Source organism: Panulirus ornatus, chromosome 15, assembly GCF_036320965.1.
Source record: "Panulirus ornatus isolate Po-2019 chromosome 15, ASM3632096v1, whole genome shotgun sequence".
Lineage (NCBI taxonomy): Eukaryota > Metazoa > Arthropoda > Malacostraca > Decapoda > Palinuridae > Panulirus > Panulirus ornatus.
The window spans coordinates 2,731,582-2,755,682 of record NC_092238.1 but is presented as its reverse complement, the minus strand read 5'-3'; the positions used below and the strand labels follow the sequence as shown (position 1 = coordinate 2,755,682).

General features: G+C 38.3%; 2 protein-coding genes across 6 annotated transcripts; both read right to left on the bottom strand.

The window, feature by feature from the left end:
- Nucleotides 1-41: 41 nt before the first annotated feature.
- Nucleotides 42-9,913, bottom strand: LOC139753683 (uncharacterized). 2 transcript variants are annotated; one of them, XM_071670364.1, is made up of 7 exons: nucleotides 9,762-9,910; nucleotides 6,918-7,039; nucleotides 4,716-4,854; nucleotides 4,136-4,219; nucleotides 3,826-3,949; nucleotides 2,679-2,790; nucleotides 42-2,026 (listed from the first exon to the last, which is right to left on the bottom strand). In XM_071670364.1, exons 3-7 carry the CDS (start codon nucleotides 4,839-4,841, stop codon nucleotides 1,780-1,782), a joined length of 693 nt encoding a protein of 230 aa, XP_071526465.1. In that variant the 5' UTR covers nucleotides 4,842-4,854; nucleotides 6,918-7,039; nucleotides 9,762-9,910; the 3' UTR covers nucleotides 42-1,779. The 2 variants fall into 2 exon arrangements, with proteins under 2 accessions (XP_071526465.1, XP_071526464.1); XM_071670363.1 differs by lacking the exon at nucleotides 6,918-7,039 and having other exon boundaries at nucleotides 9,762-9,913.
- A 1,121-nt stretch (nucleotides 9,914-11,034) lies between these two features.
- On the bottom strand, nucleotides 11,035-22,369 carry LOC139753678 (PRELI domain-containing protein 2-like). Of its 4 annotated transcripts, none has more exons than XM_071670350.1 (6): nucleotides 22,249-22,369; nucleotides 20,716-20,928; nucleotides 18,427-18,587; nucleotides 16,406-16,486; nucleotides 14,137-14,254; nucleotides 11,035-13,647 (listed from the first exon to the last, which is right to left on the bottom strand). In XM_071670350.1, exons 2-5 carry the CDS (start codon nucleotides 20,917-20,919, stop codon nucleotides 14,146-14,148), a joined length of 555 nt encoding a protein of 184 aa, XP_071526451.1. In that variant the 5' UTR covers nucleotides 20,920-20,928; nucleotides 22,249-22,369; the 3' UTR covers nucleotides 11,035-13,647; nucleotides 14,137-14,145. The 4 variants fall into 4 exon arrangements, with proteins under 4 accessions (XP_071526451.1, XP_071526450.1, XP_071526453.1 ...); XM_071670349.1 differs by having other exon boundaries at nucleotides 22,172-22,328; XM_071670352.1 differs by lacking the exon at nucleotides 22,249-22,369 and adding an exon at nucleotides 22,146-22,163.
- Between the last annotated feature and the right edge of the window lie 1,732 nt (nucleotides 22,370-24,101).

The window sequence follows — 24,101 nt, the reverse complement described above, 5'->3', positions numbered from 1 at the left end:
ATTTCCAGTAAAGTTTGACAATGAAGGCGCAATCTGTACAATGGTAAGTAAATTGGAGATTGGGTGAGTTTTTACTTAAAGGTATTTTTTGTCTCCGTAACCACAGGCATTTCTGATATCCTGTCAGGATATAAAGACACTTTTTAAAGGAAAGTTTGACCTTCAAAGAATGAGCGGGGAAAAGGGATCAAACACCAAAAACTTGATCAATGTTAATTTCAGACGTCCTTAGTTAACTACGCTAAAACCTGAGTGAATTGGAATTTAACTGGAGTTAGGTAGGTGGCTAGAATGAGAACATAACCTACATTTGTCAGCTGATGAAAGCTTTTAGATATTTGAAAGAAAAAATGTTTTAAATATAGTTTTACCTGTTTTGATATTTTCTAATCAAAAAGCTATTCAGTCGGGTTTTCTTAATTTTGAAATGATTTGACATTTCATGATCCTTCTTAGGTCGATACTTTACCTGTCGACGATCAAAACAAAATTCGAAGTGGGTACAGTGATCTTCTGTATCACGTCTCCTACATATTACATGTAGTTTTATCAGTTTATGGAGTTTTCAATAAGTTTTCTGGTTGCCAGAAATGTTGCGTTGCTCCCCGAGTCCTGATACTAGATACGGCGACTAGGCTATGAATGACGCATAAATACATGGGTTTTACGATGTAGATATGATTAGGAGTCATTCTGAAAGCTGGAAAATACATATTCTCTCCAATCAGTCGTGATAAATACGGAAGAACATTTTTCCAGGTAAAGTTCAACATTTGTATGATAATTTTCATACAAAACATGGGTTTATAACGCGTTAGCACGGAAGCTTGGGACTGTAACTGCGTTTCACTTTGTTATGGTTAGAGATGTTTGTTGAGCAGGCAGAGTAGTGGAACTTTTGTAGAGAATTGATTGTGCTTAAAAATTTTTGTCCATTGAATTATGGAGGAAAAGTAGACCTGAATTCTGTGCTTTTTATCGTATGTTCAAGGGAAGTATGACTTAACATTGTCGATTTACCCAGTCCCTATATTTGTATCCTGCGTTTATTTAGCATTGCTGGTTAAGATTGTAGACTTTCTATCCCGTTATTGTAATCTGTCAACAAAATGATAGCAATGCATTACTTCGCTATATAAAATCCGTTCGTCTCCTGCCATATCCTGTACTCAACAGGGATTAAATCAATTTCCTACCTTAAGAATATCTAAAACACATTGACGAAGTGGTATACAGTGAGTCTGTGAAAGTGATTCAAGAAGAATTAAGTTATAAAAGGTATTTTGGATGATATTCGAATCTTGAGTTTGTCGTACACTCTTTGGAATGGAGGCCAGCATGATGCCACTAGTGGCCAGTCATCCTGGCCTTCACCATATGAACTCTTGGTGAAGCAGAAGGGACCTCTGTAGTCTACGGTGTTTGTGTTTGGCTACCTGTAGTCACCTGTAAGTAGACCCTGATATTGAACTTCAGCAAAGTGTGTGCTGATAATCAAATGATCATCGTTTTCTTAGTTGTATTGCAAAGAAAAAACATTGAATTTACACGTATTTGATAGTTTTTTTTTTTTTTTTTAGAAATAAAAGTGATACAATGAGAGCAAGTTAATGTGAAGGATACTAGGTAGACGGGTAACATGATCAAGGACCGACATTGTTCTCTTCTTTCCTGTTATACAACTGTTGCATTTTCTTTTCTTAACTTGAAATCCTCAGCAGATTTGATGATATCCTTTAGTCCTTCATACATTAGTGTACGTAAGGAGTGGGTCTTCCCTTAGATGAGAGTTCTATCTGGGGAGTTCCGTATCTCCCACTTCGGACGCCTCTGTCCCCCTAGCAGTCTGGCCCAGAACTTTTCGCCGACCTTCAGGGTCGCTCTGTTCACCCTCGGGGATTCCTGGACTCCTGTCATAGTCTCGCAGCCGCCGTGTTGAACGAGGGTAAAACTCTGTCTTGTCTTCGGCACCTGGAAGTGGTCTAGTACTCGCCGCACGTCCTCCGCGGGGTTGCTGGATGTGGCCCTGGAGGGAGGGAAATATGATAATGTGTGAGGACACAGTAGGTTCGGTACACAATGTCTTGTGATATCTGTCTCCCTTGAGCCACATCTCGTGTCTACTCCTGCCGACCTAAGTCTTTCTAATACCAATAATCCACCAGTGAGTGAGCGAAGGCTGACAGTGAGGATATGTGTCAGAAGTGGAGGCAACAAGGAGAACAGGAGACCAAATTGGAGATGGATGAATGGAGTGAAAAAGATTTTGAGCGATTGGGGCCTGAACATGCAGGAAGGTGAAAGACGTACAAGGGATAAAGTGAATTGGAACGATGTGATATTCTGGGGCCGACGTGCTGTCAGTTCATTGAACCAGGGCATGTGGAACGTGTGGGATAAACCATGAAAAGGCCTGTGGGGGCCTGGTTATGTATAGGGGAAGCTGTGGTTTCGATGCATTACACATGACAATTAGAGAGTGTATGTGGCCTTTCTTCGTCTGTTCCTGGCGCTACCTCGCTAACACGGGAAACGATTATTAGTAGTGATTAGTGATGCATATATATATATATATATATATATATATATATATATATATATATATATATATATATATATATATATATATATATCACTCCTGTGACAATAATCTATGACATAGACACAAACACACTAACCTGGCGAGAACGGTGAAAGCGGGCAGAGGCACCCACAAGAAGCGGCTGCACTGCACCAGCAGGAGGACGTCGCCCAGCACGCCCACACCCACACGACCGCCCCTCAGCACACCTGCGGCGGTCATCAGAAACTCCAGTACGTGCTCATCCCTTAGCCAAGACTGAGGCTGTTATTCTTATGTGGTTATCTGAGGGAAGATTCTTTTTAGCTCAGTATTTTTTATGAAAAAGAATAAAATAACTGGTTGATTCGGGGTTCTGTGTAACTGTTACCTGACAGAATAATGATTCGTTGTTGTGATGCTGCTGAGAACATAATCACAACTTTAGAGTCAGCCTAACAGAAGCCCTTGGCTTCTTGCGAGTTACCTAGTCGTAGGCTCATTGTGAGTAACGAGTGATAGGCTATTGACACTTGGAGCGATACTAGAGACTCTGTGGAATGCCAGTCAGAAAATTGTCAGCTTAAAGTTCGGTTTCTCTTTGGCTGACGGAGTACCAGGCAGGAAACATAAATTCATGTAATAAACTATGAAGAGACATTTAGCGGAAGGAACCTTATATATGAACAGTGTCTACGTATGTATGTGTGTATGTATGAACAGGTGCAGTGCAAGGAGAACTTTTTAAGTTTGAGAAGATGTCGGAGGAACTTTGACTAAACTTAGTAATTTTGTGAAGTCTGACTTTCAGTTTAAGAAAATACAAAATTATTTTAAGTGCACTGTACTGTTTAGGCACATTTCCCTGTAGATATTCGAGAAATAAAGCTTTCTTTTTCATCGGAAGGGAGTATTATAAGTGAATTTGTGTATTTGTATAAGAAGTATCCCTCATATTTTATCTCGGGCAAGTTGGGTGCATTATAGAATATAATCTAATGAAGTGAAAAAAAATGTAGTGACTTGTGTAGCTGGATCAATACCAATCAGACCAAGAAAATAAATGAATGAATATAAGCTTTACATATCCAAGTCAGCTCATCATCATCATCAAATACTCATTTCATTACAACAAAATTGGCCCCGGAAGTTTCGTGTAACATTCGCTAGGTCTTCGCTTGGTTTGAACCCTTGTTTCTGACGGCCCACCCGAACCCGTGGAGGAAAGCTGCATCAGCGGCGGCGGTGGCTGTCCCGCTCCTTACCTTGGAAGTCGTGTTCGATGACCTGCAGTTGGTTCCTGACGGAGGCGACCCTTTCAGTGACGTTGTAGCGCCACGCTTCCACCGCCCACCCAGGCACCAGCCACGTCTCCTCCAGCCGCGTCGTCTGCACCAGAGATGCAAATTGTGGACAGTTATTGTCAAATAGTTCAGTTTATCTATACATGTAACAAATTCAGAATACTAATTCTATCGAGATATATCAGTAATTGAAAAGGAAAATATCTGTTATGCATATATCTCGAATTACTGTGGCTTGGTCGGACTCCAAGCCATAGTAAGAAGTACTCACAGAGTTCGGCTCCAAGTGACCGTGGACGCTGTGGCACGGCATCAACCGTCGAGTACTGGCCAGCGTCACCCATGGCCCCTTCAGCTGCCAACCATGACAAGATCAAGAAAATTGCTCGTATCTGGTAGGAATAATCTACAAGGGTTACACAACTCCGCCAGCTAGCATCAGTTACCCCGAAAGCTTCATTTTCTCTGATTCAAAAGTTTTCTCAAGCATGGGAAGCCGTATGATCCGTCATCAAATATTCAGGAAGATATATGAAATACACAGAGAAGGATCAGCTCAGACAAACAGTGCCTCTCTGGTCTGATGAATGATTTTGTGCATACGGAAAGTTTAAAACTGACTCTGTTGTTTGACTGAAAATAGATTTTAGTTCACAGAAGGGCAGTAATCTAGTCTGAACGTTTCTCCAACTCCTTCACGCCTTAACCACGCGGTGACTTAGCCCAACCCTGGATCCGTCCTCAATGAACCAGGGCGCCAGTCAGATAACGGTAACTTTCACTCGGATGAAATACCATACACCAGCTTCCCCATCCACCTCAACATCCACCAGCCTCGACACATGACTCACCACCGAGGGATCCGTTTCCCCAGGGAAGCTGAAGTACTTGTGGCAATCAGCTTCGCTGGGACGTGAGTAGAGAAACACCAGCCCACCCACTACCCACGCCCGCACGGCCCACGCATTCGCCGCCATCTTGTTCACACGCCTGTAAAAAGAGGAACCAGTGGGCCAGAGGTCCTGAGAGGACATGCTAGGGACGGTGAGGGACCTGTAAGTAATAAAGAGGGACGTATTAACGATAGCGAAGAGCCTTTGAATGACTAAGATGGATACGTCGCCCCATGGGTAACGATAAGCTGTCCATGATGATAAATTGCTACATTATTGAGATATTGTTTTTCTATAATTGTTCTACTAATCCATCACCAAAATCATAAATTCGCGTAAGATGTATTGCACGAAATTTTTCCTAAAACAGATTATTCTCTGATCAGAGAGAGAGAGAGAGAAACAAGCCTTGTATACTCTTTTTTTGTCATTTGTAGACGTGCTTATTGTCGAATCCTCTTTTATGAAAGTTAGCAGCACCATAAATTAAATGTACAATTAGACATCTTAATGAAATCTCCATTGATATGTAGCCAAAGTAAGAAAGCAATAGCTGACGTGACGCCCTTTGCCAAGTAGAGGGATGGGTCTACGTTACCGTTCTAGTCAACCTTTCCATGTTTCTCAGATTACCTTTTCCTTGTTTCCTCAGATGTGGTGTTGACTGGTTTCTCTTGCTATGAATAATAAAATGAAAGTACTGACCAGAAGCAGCGTTCCTGTATAGAAATGAAAGTACCTGAAAACACGTTGTATTCTATCAGATTAGTCTGGTATCCGATATAGTCAAACTGGAGGTACCGGATAGTAACGGTAATATGTGCTTAAAGATCGTGTATTTTCTTTTTCTCTTGGATGATATGACGACTATCTGGGATTTTCTCCTCGCTCCTTTCTCTGGGACTTTACTGAACTAATTATTTTTTGTCTATCGTTCTGTGCGATTTGTATCGTCTCCTTAAGTGTTCTCGTCTCCGGCAACCCTCAGAATATTAAAAAAATGTCGGGCTACGCTATGCACCGCACATTACTATCTGTTGTCAGCTGTGTGGGAGAAAATCTCTTATGCCTCGTTGGACTTTGAATTCCTGCCCTCATCCCCGTCCTGTAGTGGGTGTGGCAAATGGATTCATGAAGTATGAATATAAATACGGTGTTTACGTTGCCAGAAGCTGCCAGTTCGCCTCAGTAACTCGTAATAAGATATTCATACAACTCGTCCGAAATATAATTTACCAGGACACAATGGTGGCCAGGTGCAAGGACAGTGTATGTACGTATACATGTACGCATGTATGTATATTTCTCGCATACTTGCTCGCGCGACATTTTAATGGTGTAGACAGCAGCCGCTCACGGAAGTAGTCCCGACTTAGGAGTGTTGAAATGATGCCAGGAACCATCTTACACCCTCGTCAGGATTGCTGTTCTTACATTTGGCTCATAAAAACTTAGCTACCGAGCTAGACACTATATTTCCCTTACAGCATACCTCGGGCTCTTTTCTTCAGTCATTTAACTTTTATTTCCAAACATTTTCATGCCAACTTATTCTTAAAAACTCCTCTTTTATATACTTCTTCCTCTTTTTCTGTTTTTTTTTATTCAAGGACAGACCACGTAAAAAAAATTGAAAGCAATCCGTTTTTTGTTAGTCCCGTGGAAAGATATGTGGTGATTCGAACATACACTGTTTCTTTTTCTTGTGTATTTGTTTGCCAGGGATAACCAGTTTTTATGACGCGTTCACTAATGGTCACATGCTCGACTCTTGTTACACTTTAAGGTAAAGGAGATATCACATGACAAACTTAAGAAATTAGAATATACCAATAAGGAATTCATCTGTACATCAAAATCTGTGGTACTGGTATATAATTTCTGTTCGGAATAGATACGCAAAATGTAGTTAGTAAAAATAGAATTAAAACCATCTGAAAACTCTCTAACCAACTTATGTGCTTACATCATGAGTACGTAATGCAAAAACCCAGAGATAAGTGAAATAGATTTACTCGCAGATGGATAGATAGATTTTGGAAATATATCCACCACGGTAAGAATGTAGGAAAGCTACTGTACAACGGAGGCGAGGTTCTAATAAGAACCTCGTCCCCTGAATAGTAAAAGACGAGGAAGAACCTCACATCAGTAACATACCCAGCTTGGAGAGACAAGAAGCAGGTAAATCAGACTCCCAGCGGGAAGCGGAGTGAGTCCGGTGCCAAATCACTGAGATAAGAGCGTATTTCTGTGAACTGGTGGATCCTTGGCGTCACGGTCTGTACGAAAATCATAACGAAGCAATATTCAGTGTTGAATTGAATATATGTTCTATTGATCTAGTGTTCCGCTTCTAGCGTAGAGATGATGTAGGGATGTCTAAATGACTTAGACGTCTACTTGTACCGTTCAAAAAGACTCATTTTTGCGAGTCTTGGGTGCTGTTTACACCACACAATCTTCTCACAGCGTCATCTTTCGTTCAATGTATTTCCTAATTCTAATTATACTCAGCAAATCATCTCTATCTCCTTTGCTGTTATTTCCATGCCTGACCTATATACACTTGGGCCTTATAGCAATACATCAGCGCAGGGACAAGTACTCCTTCGTGCAAGCTTCTTGCACAAACCCAATCTTTTCCATACACGAAAGCTTTAACTACGCCCTCAGTTTTCCCCCCCTTTCGTGACTGCTTCTAACTTCAGCTTTCTCCTATCAGCTTTACAAAACTTTATTCCCATAAACAATTTCAGTTCTTCACTGTATAAATATATCTTACAGTCTGAAATACCGTCATTTCAAAATCTAGTGTGCTACCTTTGTTCTCATATACTTTAAATTGCCCTCTTGCAGACATCATCGAACTGATCTAAATTTCTTTGATTTAGCCATCAACACATCATCTACTTACAAACTCTACGGCATCTTTTTTATGATCAATTAATACACGAGAATCATCACACCTTGCTTACAACTCAATGTGACAGCCAGCCATGAAAACATTAAATAACCGTGGTGCCATCTCACAACCTTGACGCACTCCCCCATTTACCTCAAAACCCCCACTCATGTATACATCACTATTTTCATTACAAAAGCCTCTACTCAACCATGGTTCATGTGGCGTTTGCGTCATTGGTGGTTGGACGACTTATTATACGGCAGGTTTTTCTATTTAGCCAAGGAAGATCCATCATGGAAATGAAAATTTCCCAGATAAGTGTGATCCCAGTATATTGACAGAGCGTTATCTGTTATTTGTTTTAGTTGCTTTTTCAGCGGTAAGTATCGCCACAATAATCGGATATAGTGTACGTGTCGTTTCTTGTACTGACATTTTGTTTTTGTTTTCGACAAAGTTTGTCCTTACGACATAGTCCAGGTAGATGGAAGAGCTATTCTTTCTGCAGAAAAAAAAAAAAAATCTCGAGTTATTTTAAGTTCTACCGATATTTCCGAAAGATTCTAAATAAATTCAAGAAATAATGGTAACAATGACTGATCCAAATCTCATTCATATCGTGCTTAAACCAAAAAACAAATTCTTGATATATGTTCTATCGATCCGCATTCAGCGTAGAGATGATGTAGGGATGTCTAAATGACAGTTATTCAGCAAGTGCGTTTCTTGTGATGTTCTTCAGTCACGAGTGGGTTCTCTACACGTTGAGATTTGCAAGTCGCCAGCTTGACCAAAAGATGGCATTAGTGACAGCTTTTGAGAAGTGGGAAATTATGGGGTAGTTACACTTCCTACGTCCGACTCCCAAGATTCCAAGTGTCATTTTACCGAGAGTTCTCGCAGCTACAGGATGTACCCAGTGTGTCTGTGTTTATACGATTGTTCCAAGTGTATTTATACGATTGTTCCAAGTGTATTTACTTAGTTAACTTGGTGCTGTGTTGTGAAAATTGTTTACATACCAGTGAAAATAAGAGCAATGGCGAATAAACTTAAAGTGTTTCCATTTAGTGTACACGTGAGAACTGTAAACATTAAGTTGTTGATGCCATGATCAAAGGCGTGCCTCGAAGAGGCAACAAATGGAAGCCTAAATATATAGTGTTATCTGTGTGGATGAAGACGTTGTACTGAGGATGCTGGATGCTCTTGACGGGGTAAGTAATTTTTTTTTAAATTAGATATATTTGATAGATTTAAATCACGGAATGAGGCCTCGAAACCTAGAAGTATTGTTTGTCCTGGTATCATTATGTATGCATGAATTTTCTATGACATTGATAACTGAATTGTTGTCCTCTGTTTAGATTTTGTTGAAGCCATACATAGTTACACATGAAGGTTAAAATATTTTTGATCACGCGATTCCATATAGATATTTTTTTTCAACTTCCAGCACTAAACCAATACTTAACATTCTTTCCATCCAACTTTTTGTCCAGACTTTTGCCATGGTATTTGGTTAGTCTAGTGTTGCATCTCGTGAAGAATTGCTCTGTCATTGTCATCCACTTGATTTAGAAACTTTTAAGGATTGCTATCAGGTCCTCCCTCCCTCACCATGCTTCCTTGGTGGACAGTTTGGTATCCCTGGGCCTCATTATGTCTTAGTCCCATGTAATTATGTATCGTCAGATATGCTCTACTCTCAACCCTTCAGTCAGATTTTTTGTGCTTTAAGCGCGGTGACAAGACTTGCGAGGCATAGTCCAGTTTTGGTCTGATATTACTGTGAATCATTTTATCATGCATGTTTTAATCCATATACTTGAATATGATTCTTACCTTTGCCAGCAGACAGTGTGTATGTGTGTGTGTGTGTGTATAACGGAGTGATTATTGTTCCATAAAGAACGTTCGGGATTTTGGTCCATAAACGATTTACTTTAAGGTTAGGATAGTTGTTGTTAGGGTATGAAAGAATGTCGTGATTGTGATATTCGTCCCAGTAACTGATTTTTGCCATGTAAAACTTCCGGATCAATATTCCTACATATAATATATAGAAACTATACAAAGAAGAAATATATTCTTACAAACTTAGCCGTGAGTAGTATCCTACTTATTGAAGTGTGGCAGCAGTCCCACCTGAGCGCGGCCCGTCCTGCCTCTCCAACAACCCTCCACACACTACCCTGCACCTTGTGCTCTTGCCTGGTTCTTGCCCCACCACACACTGCCCTCCTTCGCAAATATTCTCATATTTTATTCACTCCGACAAAGCTAAATTGCCACCCTTCCTTGTTTTAAACCCCCACACCCGGACACTGAGGGAACTCCCATTATCCTTTGACATTTTCTCACGATCTTACCTTCCTTGGTGTATTTTTTCATTCTTCTCTGGTACGTGTAACTGTATCCCAATGACGTGTTCACATGCAGTTAATGCAACGAACAATTCATGTGATTTTTTTTTTTCATTTCTTATAACACTAAGGATATAGTGGTAATTTATGTATTTTTTCTTTCCAGTCCCAGGGACTGGGATATATATATATATATATATATATATATATATATATATATATATATATATATATATATATATATATATATATATTATTGGTCTTCCTGCTAGGAAGCATACTCCCAACAGGAATAGTACTGATATCCATGCTAATGTACTGTCGTCATTTATTTCACACTTATAGCTACCAGTCAGACGTTTCAGAATCTTCTTATCTTGTTATCAGTGAGCTGCAACAGTTGTACAAGGCTCATTAGGAACCTAGTTGTAAATGCCCAGTATGATGCGAGGGTCTCATGTATACGTGACGGTCAGTAATGGTAACCGCAACACCGCGGATGTCCTTGTTTATATTCTTATTATATGAAAAAAAACGAATTTTAAGTATCGATTTTCTGCACCAGTATTGTTAAGTTATTCTTTTTCCACCTTAAACTGTGAGTGACTGTTGCACAAAATGTGTGTTTGAAGTCTACATAAACCGTTTGAGGTTGTCGTCCCACTCTATACAAACACAACTGAGCTTAAACAGAACAGATACACCAGCCTATTGAAAGTACACTGACAATTCTGCCATTGACTTCAGCGTTGACAGGCAGCAGCTTTCCCAGCCACATCGTCCTTGAAACCAGTAACCAGTTTTGCATGAGTTTTGGATATAATTTTTACGTTCTTACAGTTACCCAAACCATCTAACCTGTGTTAACTAATGAAAAGGCATCCACCCTACCATTGCTCTTACCCTACATCACTTAACATGAATGTTTCGGCATTGTCCAATGAACTGAATAGGAGTGGCTCTGAAATTTGATAAATGTGATGGGTATAAATGAAAGGAAAAATCTGCACTAGAAGTTTTTATTCTTTTATGTGATATATATATATATATATATATATATATATATATATATATATATATATATATATATATATATATATATAAAGCGGTGTTCTATGGATGCTGAACTGTTCCTTTAAAGTCATACAAAATGTATGCTGCATTTTGAACACAAAAGAAGAAAGTGAATATGCATAACAAGCCTTCCTGTTGAGGAAGCTATAATATAAATGGTATTCTTCTCTACTGTATGGAATAATGCATTCCTGCCATTGAGCACCTTGCAGTGTTAGAGAATCCCAATTCTCTAGGAAAAAAATCACTAAGAGGAGCATGTCTGTATATGTTTGATCATCTCCAAGGAAATGGGAATGGATGAAATAATAACAGACAGACCAACAAACATTCAAAAATATAAAATAACATAATGCACAAACTGAAGTAGGTGAAAAAGTACATATTGCATGTACAGATATCAAATGATTTTGAATTTTACTGCCATCTTGTATTGCAAACAATCATTACAGGTGACGCAAACATCTAAGCATATGTAATGAAGTTTAAATGTTCAAAAACCATATGTTGTGCGAACTGTATATAATGGCTCATAATATCTAATTGCAATGTACAACACAAAGTAAAAATGAAACATTCATAAACAGCATTAAACAAATAGATTAATAATTATTAACAACTCTTGTCTGTATCAATCATAAACAATAATATCACTTATGAAATGTTTTACATATATCATATCCCTAAATATACATATTCCTTAAAAGCAACAAGTGCACAGTACTAATAATTTTAAGTTTATCCAGCCTAACATATTCTCTAACTCTTTGAGCCTGTTAGTATTAACAAACAATAAGATTTATACTGTAAAGTGATACTGAAGTCTACTACATGCTTTTCCCGGGCAGTTACCTTTTTTTTTTTTAATATCACAATCTAGATTAATATAAATACACTCTTGAAGGCACTAGTGTTTGTACGAGAGGGTATCCATGACACATAATATTGTGAGTCCAAGAGCATCAGTGACCTATTGCTCTTAGCCAATAAATCCTAATGTAGGTACAAAACATTAAATTGTATTTTTTGGATTCTTTGTCATTCATAATCAGTAACAATTTAGAGAATATGATTAATTTATCAGACAATTAGATCTGGTAAAAGAATAGATGTAATAGCATAATGAAGAAAAACTGGAATGATTACTGTTCTAGGACATACAAAATACAGTGCACTGTTACTGGTCAAACTTGAAAACATCACAACTCATGATTAGTCCAAAGCTATATTTACTAACCTTTCAAATTCTGGATACATTACAAAAAAAGATTTTATAATTATTATTATTATTATAATTTATTATTTTTCATATTTGTCATGTCATCACATTACACAACAAATGAGGATGGTAATAAATATCTGAAGGTTTCTATGAGACTAGGTGTTAATCATATTTTTCATTGCTGATTAGCTGGTCATCACACATCGAAGAATTCTCTGAGAAAAGTAAAACTGTTGAGTTTGTTAATTTTCCACATAATGTGTCCTTTCTCTGGTAATATATTTATTAGGTAAATTTGGAATAACCACTGTTATAAACTTATCTCAGTAAAACTAATCAACTGCAAGGACTCATCATCAACCTCGTCTCCCTTATATTTGAGTCCACATCCTCCAGCAACCCTAAACCTTGTCCTTCTTATTATCCTAATAATTATTACATAAGGAGTCAAGACAATTGCTTTGGCTGAGTGACCACCAAATCATCATTTACAGCACTTTCATATATGCATTTAGTGTTAATATTAGACTTAAAACTTGAAAGGGCAACATGGACAATGCCCCAAGCATTTGCAAAAATTCTGGACTGAACATGATTTAAATATGATAATTTAGCACCTATGCTTTCGCTTTCAAGATTTTAAAATTCTGCTATTCTTACAAACTTACATTTTGTTTGTTTCTTGTTTGACTCTACAGAATATTTATTAAAATCCGAATGAAATTATGAGAATTTCAAGTTGCCATATATGAATGATTCTTAAGTATGTTCAACGTCTATCCACATTCACAATTTTTTGTCAGTCTCTATTCTTATTTTACTGGCATGACTACCATACTTCATAAAATGATGAACTGCATTTTCATCATCTACTGCAATACTTTGTTTTGAAAATTCCTGAATTTTTGCCATAACCTTATAATCACCCACCAAGATAACTATCGTAATATATACCATGGACAAAGAAAAATCAGTGTACAATCAGATCTAGCTTTCATTTTCTTAACATGGATATTCACTGAATGTTACAATGAAACAAAATATTTCTTTTATATAAAGTCAAAGTTGCACGGAAAAATTTAATGTATTTGTTTTGAGTCATGTCTTTGTACAGTTTAAGAATCTCTCATCTGCTAAAACAGTAGATTATCATATAAAAAGTGTCAATGCTAGACAACTAGCTTCAGTGGTATCCTATACAGGATAAATCTGATATGTGTCAAAGGCACTGAAAACTTGACATATCTTCAGAAGACACCTTCTTTTTTTTTTGCGTTAACTGAACTGGCTGCAGAACATGGCATTGTTATTGTCTGACATCTGGAAAGTAATAAAAGAAAAATTTGAAATAAAAACAACTATATTTCTGTGTATACCCTACATGCTATTTCCTAAGAAAACTAAGCAACTTAGCTACAATGTTAACCTGTATTTCATCTGGAAAGCTGTTCAGACATCTTTAGTGACAAAAAGAAAAAAGTTCAAGACAGTCAAGGAGTATAAACAAAACCTAATCTCATGTAAGAGATCTGCATGTTCAAATACATGTGCAGCTATGTTTCGTAAATATATTTACATATGTGGGGTGATACTACTGGATGTACTCAAGAGACACTGGTGGGGGTATGCAATGACATTACTATTACAATGAAAAAAATTCAAACATATTAGTAATACAAAGATTACTAAACAAAATCCCCAGTTTGCATTTGATTGGTGGTAGGTTACAATAACTATCAGTTTCCATATTTTGTATGTCTTACAGCAATGTAAACTACAGAAAAGCAAGATAAAGAGGTTCTGCCATACCTGATTCCATTATGCAAACAGAAACTCTGAATACCAAAATGATATAATTCTTTTAGACTTCTCAGCCATGAGCTTTTCAGTAATGGAGATGGCACGCTGAGCACCCACACTCAAAAATCTGTAAATGAAAGTAAAGGTCCATCATCATGAGTGCATCTTAGAAAAATGAAAACACGGAAAACTGAAAGCATCCTAGATGACACTGATAAACTGACATAAAGTGTCCTATAGAAAGCTTGAGAAATGTACAGAGAAGCAAGGATAGAATACCCACCTCCCTACAAGAACCTATAATGAAATTTTGCCACAGTGGCAGTGCTAGCATGAAGCACTCATCACATGTCTTGCTTGCTGAATTACATGTTTCCTCTCCAGTGCACTGCCCTTTGAATAATTATTCAGTCAAGCCTTTTTAATGTGCTGTGGTCACTCAATGCATTTTTCTTATTTCTCCTGGTATTGTAATAAATGATCTATCAATATTCTCTGTGGAACACCCTGTAAATTTGTCAAAATCTTTTGATTATACTCTCAGGGATTATTCCAGATTTGATGCCTTTGTATCTTTCTTGATGAACTGCTTTTAAATCAAGAGTTCTTTATACCATCTATATGCATCTAAGTATTTATCATATATCTTCCTTATTCTTATTGACTGTAAAGTTCAGGTTCTTTCAATCTCTGGCTGTAGATTCACATGCTCCATACATTCATTTCTGCTTGAGAAGTGTTTCTGTATTCCTTATAGTTTGATTATTTCTGTCTGCATAATTGGTGCCATACAATGCAGCAGTACTCACTTTTAATTCTTATGTGTGCTACCTCACGAATGCAGGAAATGGCAAGTATTTACAAAATAAATAAATATTTTCTTATTTTGAATGATCTTCATTATCATACCACTCATTATTTGGCTTTAAGTTATCATATCAATGTGCTCTGTAAATTCAAATTTTCCAGTTGCAGCTTTGGAAGGTACCAATATTTAGATAATCATTTCATGGCTATTTCCTGAAATTTTCCTCACTGAGTTCCATTAGGTTCTCTCTTATCCAGTTGTAGATTCCATTTCATCATTTAACAGTCATACAGCCTTGCCAAAGGAGAGTTCTCACTTGTGGTGTAGCCTTATCTCATGCAGGCGAAGTCCAGTAACACACACACACACACACACACACATATATATACACACACACTCATAGGTTTTGTGTGTGTGTGTGCATACATAGGAAGTGAAGATATGGTACGTATATACATGATTAAGAATGAGGGCAGCACAAATGTAAAACTCTCTCCCCATAACACACAAACAGTATTCACACACACATGCAAGAGATGCTGCCCCAAGAGTGCAAAACTCCCTCCCTGTACAAAACAAATAGGTAATTACAAGTATGTAGTTACATTTGTAACAAACCTGTCAGATTCTTACAAGAAAGTGAGGTCTGGCTAAGAGGTGTGGTAATAAGAAGAGTGAGTGTGGTTGAGAGAGCTGAAATGGGAGTGCTAAAGTGGTTGGACATATTAAGAGAATTTGTGAGGAGAGGTTGACAAAGAGGATATATGTGTCAGAAGTGGATTGGACCAAGAAAAGGAGGAGACCAAATTGGGGATGGGAGGATAGAGTGAAAAATATTTTGAGTGATTGGGGCCTGAACTTGCAGAAGGGTTAAAAGTGTGCATGGGATGGAGTGAACTGGAGCAATGGGATATACAGGGAGCAACATGTTGTCACTGGACTGAACCAGGGTACGTGAAGCAGCTGGAGAGAATCACAGATAGGTCTGTTGCGCCTGGTTGTGAATAGTGGGTGTGGTTTTGTTGCATTACACATGACAGCTACAGAAAGGATGTAAGCAAATAAGGCCTTTCTTTGTGTGTTCCTGGTGCTACCTCGCTAATATGGGCTATGGAAAACAGGTATGAAATATCTATATTTCTTTTTCATATTTTATGTATATGTCAGAAGTGGGGGAACAAGGACACCAAATTGGAGATGAGAGGATGGAGAGAAAAAGGTTTTGAGTGATTGGGGGATGAATATACAGGAGGATAAAAGGTGTTCACAGGATAGAGTGAATTGGAATGATGTGGTATATTAGTGTCAACATGCTGTCACTGGAATGAACCAGGGCATGTAAAATGGCCATGGTAAACCATGGAATGGCCTGAGTGGCCTGGATGTGGTTAGGGACTTTCACCTGTGGTAACTTCAACATCAAACATTCCACAAATGAACAAATCATTCAGAAACTAAATTATACAGTACCTCTTGCCAAAAATCTCAATAAGAGAGCCCAATGAGCCAAGTCCATGCACAGTGATGGTTCCTTCCTGTTCAAAATGTGTCCTGAAAAAAAATTCAGTTTTTATAGTATCTTTATTTCCTGAGTAAACCTGAAGTTACCTTCTGGTTTACAGTTATAAAAAGCTTCCACACATCTTAATTTATGCACAGGACTATCAACTCAAAACTGTATTTCCCTAATGTCTTAAATGTCATCTTCCTCATAATACACTACACTGTATGCCATGTCAGGTCTTGATGTGACCACACAGAGGAATTTTTAGAAAAGCAGCAGTAAAATGTAATTACATGATATATGTAATTAAAATGATTATTCATACATCAAAACATGAATCAATAATTTAACATACTGTACATCCTCCCAAACCCAGATGAGTAGGCATGAAAAGGTGTCAGGTTTGGAATGTATTTTAGGTTTTGGGATGATAATTATACATAAGATTTTACACGTATATTGTGTGTTTTATGTTGAATTTGTGCACAAATTTTCAGTAGAAAGGTGGAAAAGTCCCTTGCTTATCACAGTAATGATAACTGCATTCTGGAATATACATGCCTAAAATAATGTATACCATTTTATCATCCAGTGAAACAAATTCTGAGTATCCATGGTTTCCTTCAGATGATTGTCAAGCACAGGCAGGCTGCTTCTAGCAAAGCCCAGCAAGATCCAGTGCAGCGGTGGCAAGGTATGCACAGTAAAGTGCAAGTGAGGTCATCATGTCACCCTGACCTTGTCACCCACACTCTACCAGTATTGTTTTTCTTACTGTGACTCTTACCATGCAAGGAAATCCATTGGTGATCTCGATACAAACATTTGAACTGTAACTTTAAATTTTTGGGTGCTTTTTGCCTACAAATAAATTGCAATATGACCTCTGACTGTAAAGCTAGTGATAAAATTAGTGCTAACTCAAAGAGGTGAAGGAGAGTAAAGTGTTAGAGCAAAAAGTGGACTTGCTTAATAGCCTTGCATGTAGTGACAGTACAGCAATGGTGTTCATGGGTAGTCAGTGGGAATAATATGGAATAGAAACAAGTTTTTGAAGTATAGCATAAAGTGTTCAAATGAAGATTTTAGTTATGTCTCTCAAAGGTCTCACTTCCCCTAACAAACCAACCAATCTCCATTTCCAAAAGGCCTAGTACCTTACCACTGCAGTTTTGGCAGCCTAGGATTTTCCGGAAATGTAAACCAATGGCTGGCAAGGGACAACTGTAATACAACAATGTTGTCATTTATTATGATGAGTAGATGATTAACCCAAGTACCCATGCACTCACTTGAACAAAATGTTCAGAATGGCATATTTATCTTAGAACTCAAATAAGATCTGGACACCAGCAGATTTGCAAAATGACTAGGATCTGGAGGATCCTGCAGTCAGAGCATCTAGGTTTGGGAAGATATACTGTATTCTCCATGTCTATAGACAATGCACAGGAAAGCTGAAAAATTATGATTTACTAATTCTAGTCATTATATCATTTATTATACTTTATCACTGTCTCCCGCGTTAGCGAGGTAGTACAAGGAAACAGACGAAAGAATGGCCCAACCCACCCACATACACATGTATATACATACACGTCCACACACAGCACAAATGCATACCTATACATCTCAACATATACATATATATATATATACGCACAGACATATACATATATACACATTCTAGTCATACCTTCAACATATTATTAATTTACATAACTATACATATTTTTCTATACATTACTGTGTATTTCTGACTTTCAGGGACTCATTTACATATATGCACAATTGTACTGAGAGCAGGGATCTTACAAAAATTAATGAACTAAATAATAATGTGGCATGGAGGTAGTAGGGTGTTTCAAAAACATGAATCATGAATAATGCTTAGAGTAATGAGTACACCACTTATCCACATTCAGAAAATCTTGTCTTAATTCTATTAATGTGGATTCTAATTATCAAAAAATTATAATACTCCTACCAGTTTGGGTTCTGCTTATGAGGTTCAAAAAGGGAAGCTTCATTCAAAGTGACCCAGTCGGTGACAGAGAGGTTGCGGCATCTGACACTGAATTTCCTGAATCTTCGATCCCACAAACATTCCTCTTCCACTTCAAAATTATCTACTTGCAAGCTTTCTACCTAAAATTGAGCAAAAATCTTCAATGCGTACTTCAAAAGCAAAGATACAAAAATCAAAACTCCCAACTCTTTAAAGACTTTTGGAGACAAGAGGAAAATTACTTATCATCTACAGTATTACCTTTAATATATGATTATAAAAATGGATGATGGAATGACATATTAGAGGAAACTCTAAACTAGGAACAAGGGCAAAAATGTATGAATGCTTGCACATTTTGCATGAGCTACACAAAAAATTTACAAAATAGTGAGTCACCAGATATAGAAAAGTTTAGTGGAAAAGCAAAGTGTAAGCAACAAATATGAATTTTCAGAGAGGTACACCTGGAGTAAAACAATGGAAATATTAAGGGCTGAAGAAGTAAATAGGAAATATGAATTATAATGGTAGTTACCATTTAAAAACTGTTCAAAGTTGACATATGAAGCTTATGTTAAATCAAAGTATAACTAAAGAAATTGAGATAAATATGGGCAGATGAAGATGATGGTCAATATGTAATGCAAATAACAGAATGAGGTATATATGTAAGAAGTAGGCATTATCTCAGAAGTGCATGTGCCAGAAAATGATAAATACTAGCTAGTTGCTCTGATAATGCCTGTTCATAATCACAGATTTACATGTAAACAATTACAGCGATTTATCAAAAATTAAATCATATCTTTTATCATTAATATGCAGACAACCATTATTGCATACTTACAGTATCTGCAAAAACCCTTGTTCACCCTCCATGTGTTTTTAAAGGCAATTCATGGCTAAGATTGGCAAGATGCATTGCATATGACTCTCGTTCAGGGAGAAATCCTCATATCTGGTCACTGAGACAAGTGTTTCTAACAGTGAGAACACCAGTAAACTGCCTCAGGCTATCTTTACAGAGGAGTATTCTTTCTTTACTCCACCCGGCTATCGATTCAGTTTGAGAATTTCACTTTAGGGCATTGTATTTATTCCACCTGTGCTTCAAGACAGTTGGCTCTTACCTTTGTAAAAAGAAGAAAGCCCAAATTCCAGGCTGGAACAAGAAATTGTGAAATCTTTAGATGCACTGGGTGTTCAGAATGCAGCATCAGGCAGCTACATGTCAGTGCACATGACTTTCCAAACAATGTCATCCCACCTCCAATACCTATCCTTGGTCACCTAGGAAGACTTCTAGATCTACACATAACCTCCTATGACAAGAAGTACTGAAGCATCCCCACTATTCAGCCAACCCAATAAAAACCATCCAAAACGTATATGAAACATCTCTCAAAGGACCTTCAAATTCCCTACAGCAAGCCAGCTGCTAAACCCCGGTTTATGAAGGAAATGAAATGCAAATGACTCACATTTTCAAAGGAACACAAGGACTGAAGTGAACACGCAACAGTGAAGTAGGATGAGGAGGCCAGAGGGTGCCAACTGGTATGACTCACTAACACAGTGAAGGTGGTGCAACACCCAGATAGTATGATGGTCTGGTGTTTCTTTCATGGTGCAATTGGTAGGACAGGGTTGTACTTCTTATCTAAAAACACTACAATGAATGGAGAGCAGCACATTAAGATGCTAGAGGGCTTCTTCCTTTTTAGAAGGTTCATGGGCATGATTGCTTTATCCAGGACATTACCCTCTGCCAAATTGCTAGAAAGATGATGAACTGGTTATCTGTGAAAAAATGTTCAACTGCTGGGAAATTTCCAGAACTTAACCCAATCAAGTATGCATCCTGCAAAAACTCATCAATACCTCACCTCGTTCAGGAGATCAAGACCGTGTACCTATAACAAGGACCTAGAATGCTTCAGGACCTTGGCAGTTCCATGCCCAGATGTCAGCAGATGGTAATCATGGCCCAAGGAGAAATGTCATAGTAATAAAATGTAAGTGTGACATTGCCTTTGAAAATATGAGAGGGTGGACAAGATTTTTGTGAACACTATATTTGTCAGGTACTGACTCCTTAACATGAGCTTCCTTTAAATAATGCATGTTTGAAAGTAAAACAGTAAAAAGGAGCAAAAACTACTATCTATAAACTTCAAGATTATGATGAAATGCTACTTTTACCTGTCAGATATTATTATCTATCATGCTACAGCGTATATCAGATGACGCAATTAAACAACCTACCCTTCTCAAAATTGTTGGCAAAACATTTCGAACAGCAGCCACTCTTTTCGTATATGTTCTTCCATCTCTATCTCTTCTCTTTTCAATAACATTACAGGAAAGGATATTTGGATCATATTCATTTGGGAATTTTGTGAGGTGTGTGGCTGCCACAATCTCCACTGGTTCTTGATATACATGCTCAGATTTCACTTTCACTGTCATTGTTCATAACTGAAAGGTCAGATACACATAAGATAAATAAAAAGATATCCTGAATCCCAATGCACTGAAAATTCCACCTTGCAATAAGAAGATTCACATTACTGACAACTACATACCTCACAAAATACATTTTTTTTTATATTTTGTTGAATGAAGAGTGCATAAATGAAAAAGCTGTTAAATATAAAAGTGACATAGTATCAAACTGCATGCTTTACCAGGCTGTGCTTCAATCAGAAGCAAGAACCTAACATGACTGTATGCCTTTCCATCCACTGACTGAAACAGCATTGTCAAAGGTGATTCACACTTGTGCAACAACTTACAGGTGGAGTCCAGCAACACCCAATGATAAGCATGTGTGTGTGTGTGATTACTATTTGTGTTGTGGGGTTTAATTATACACTTTTGTGTGAGTATGTGATTATCATTTTTAGTTTTATTGGGAAAAGAATTCAACAGTAGGGTTGCTCCACCTCTTAACCTCGTTTATATGTACCATGTCTTTATTTTTATGTGTACATACACACACCCTAGCCTAAGCCAGGTAACAATTTATCATCCAGCCCCAAGGGCAGAATGAACAATTGGGATTGGCTGTGGTCTAATCGCTGCTTTAAGAATATGAACCTGGGCAGGCCTGCACATGAACCATGGTGTGTGAATCACTCTGGGAACTCATTCAGAAATCCTGTGTTAAATCTTCATAAATTTTGATTCCGTTTCCATTGAATGCAACAGAAGTGTGGACCTCAGTATGTTCAGACTATTGGGATAGGCTGTATTAATGTATGCAACTTAAGGCATACCTTGAATAATTGCATCACTTATCATTCAACAGAGGCTGAAGCGCAATCTGGTCTCTGGGCCACCTTGGTCTACAGGCCACTCTGTTGTTTCCATAGCAGCTCACAGACCACTGTTTTGCTTCAGCATGTCAAAGCAGTGTTCCTGTTTCTAGTAACTTGTGCAGTAACAAGAGAGAGTTCTACACTTGTAGTGCCCCCGTCTCTTTAAGAGTACAGAGTAACTTGAATGACGCATGAGAGATGTTAAGTTTGGTCTTAGCTTAGTTTGGTTTCGTCATGCCTTTGAACAGTGAGGCGGCCTGTGGACCATCAAGGCATACCAGATACCAAGTAGCGCTTTGAACCTTAAACATTTCAGTTTACAAACAGTAACAGCAGGATACAGATATACATAGGACTTATCTCAGATTAACAGACCCACTGGAGCCACATTTACTGCTTACTGTATTTTGAACGGCTGTCACCAGTATAATACCGCCTCCACTGAGGAGTGAAAAAGAGCTTTTGCCTCTTATCGTACCCTAGAAGTGTACGTGCCAGAGGTCAAGCATGCGACTCGGCGAGACTAGTGCCCACCATTGTTTACATTTTGTAGTTGAACGCCTGTTCTCGCCAGGGCATGACGTATACAAGCGCTTGTCATGGGCGAGCTCCGACAACCAGGGCCATCTGTAGGAATACATGAGAAGGAAAGATAACAAGACACGATTGTGTAAATGAAGGTTTAGGTAATTCCAATTACCTTTTTCATAGAGATACTTAGAGTGGTAGAATATCATTGAATTCTTTTATTTGTTTGTGATTTTATGTTTTGGTTGTATGGAGAATTGAATTTTCTCCTGAGTCCGGGTCGAACGATATCGTAACTACAGACTTCTAATTATTATTACGCACCGTACAAACTTCCATCTACTTTTGAATGTCTCTGCTCAATGTTCCCATAATCTGTGGGTTTCTGATTATAAGACATTGGTCGTCCTCTTGTAAAGTCAGACTGCTGTGCTTCAAAAATTGCTGTCCCCTGCAATGTATCTTAAATGCACATGATGAATTTAGGGGTCGTTTAGGAGGCTGATCTCACTACAGTTTTCCACAACTTTGATATCAATTAAAATTCTTCCTCAGAACACCCTAATTTGTTCGTTATTTAGGCTTCAGGCCAATAAACTGCCAGGGTCATTAGAGCCGTCAACTTCAAGTTATAACCACTAATCGATACAACGTACATATTCCTGAGGCGCTTTAATGCAGTTCTAAGATCGTATATTCTGTCGCTATCGGCAGTTAAGGCAGAGTTAGAGATGGCTAGGGAGGTGCCTTCTTTCATGTTTCTTCCACAGTTTAGAATGGGGCCGCAAGTAAATCTGGGTGATTTAACGGGAAGTAGAAGCCATACCATAGCTACTCTCGCCTGAGCATTGGGTTTGTAAACGGTGGCGCACAGCCACTATTTCGCTGGCTTTCAAGTTTCCCTCTCGGACTTAGGATCGTACTGGCATTCATTCCACAAACGCTTTTTCTCCACATATCTCTCAACAACTTGTAACTAACATGAGCACTGCGAGCTAGCCTTGCGCAATTGCAAAATTGTAGGTAAAGGAAGTTCAGGGGATGGAGCCTCACAAGTAAAAAAGCTCTCTCCCCATACTGTACATATGTGTAGTTGTTATGCATTACGTAACAAGTAACTGGTGTAGAATTATGAGACAGACGTCTGGCGCAATATTTATTTTCAGCTGCCGGGATATATGCATCGCATAACCATATTTCAAAGGCAGGTTGGTAAGGGGAGAGAGAGAGAGAGAGAGAGAGAGAGAGAGAGAGAGAGAGAGAGAGAGAGCACCAGCGACGAAACTGGCACTAGGCAGGACTAGCACGTAGCGTTCATCGCAAGAAAACTAAGAATTATCAATGCAGAGTGGTGTGGGTTACGTGTTGTTTTCGGATGGTATGTATAAGATGGAGAGTATGTGTGCGTCTGTGGGTGGACTGTTTGCCTGGAGCTCCCCAAAAATGTGAGCGACTGTAGCGGAAGGAAAGAGGAAGGATGGCATAGATTGCTAGAAAGGAAGAGGTAAAGACAACGATAAGAAAGTGGAAGAATAAGTGTAAATAGAGGAAAATATTAATATGGAGAGAGAGAGAGAGAGAGAGAGAGAGAGAGAGAGAGAGAGAGAGAGAGAGAGAGAGAGGTTGTCGACTGACATGTCTTTTGTCAGGTGGTATTATGTGTATGTATGTCCTCAGGTGTGATGGTGGTGCACTGTCGTAATGAAAATTAATACAAACAGCTGCAGACGATAGGGTCCGTCCGAGGCTCAGTGTTAGTGGAAGGGATCAGAAACATCGAGATTATGGTGGTAGGTGTAGGAA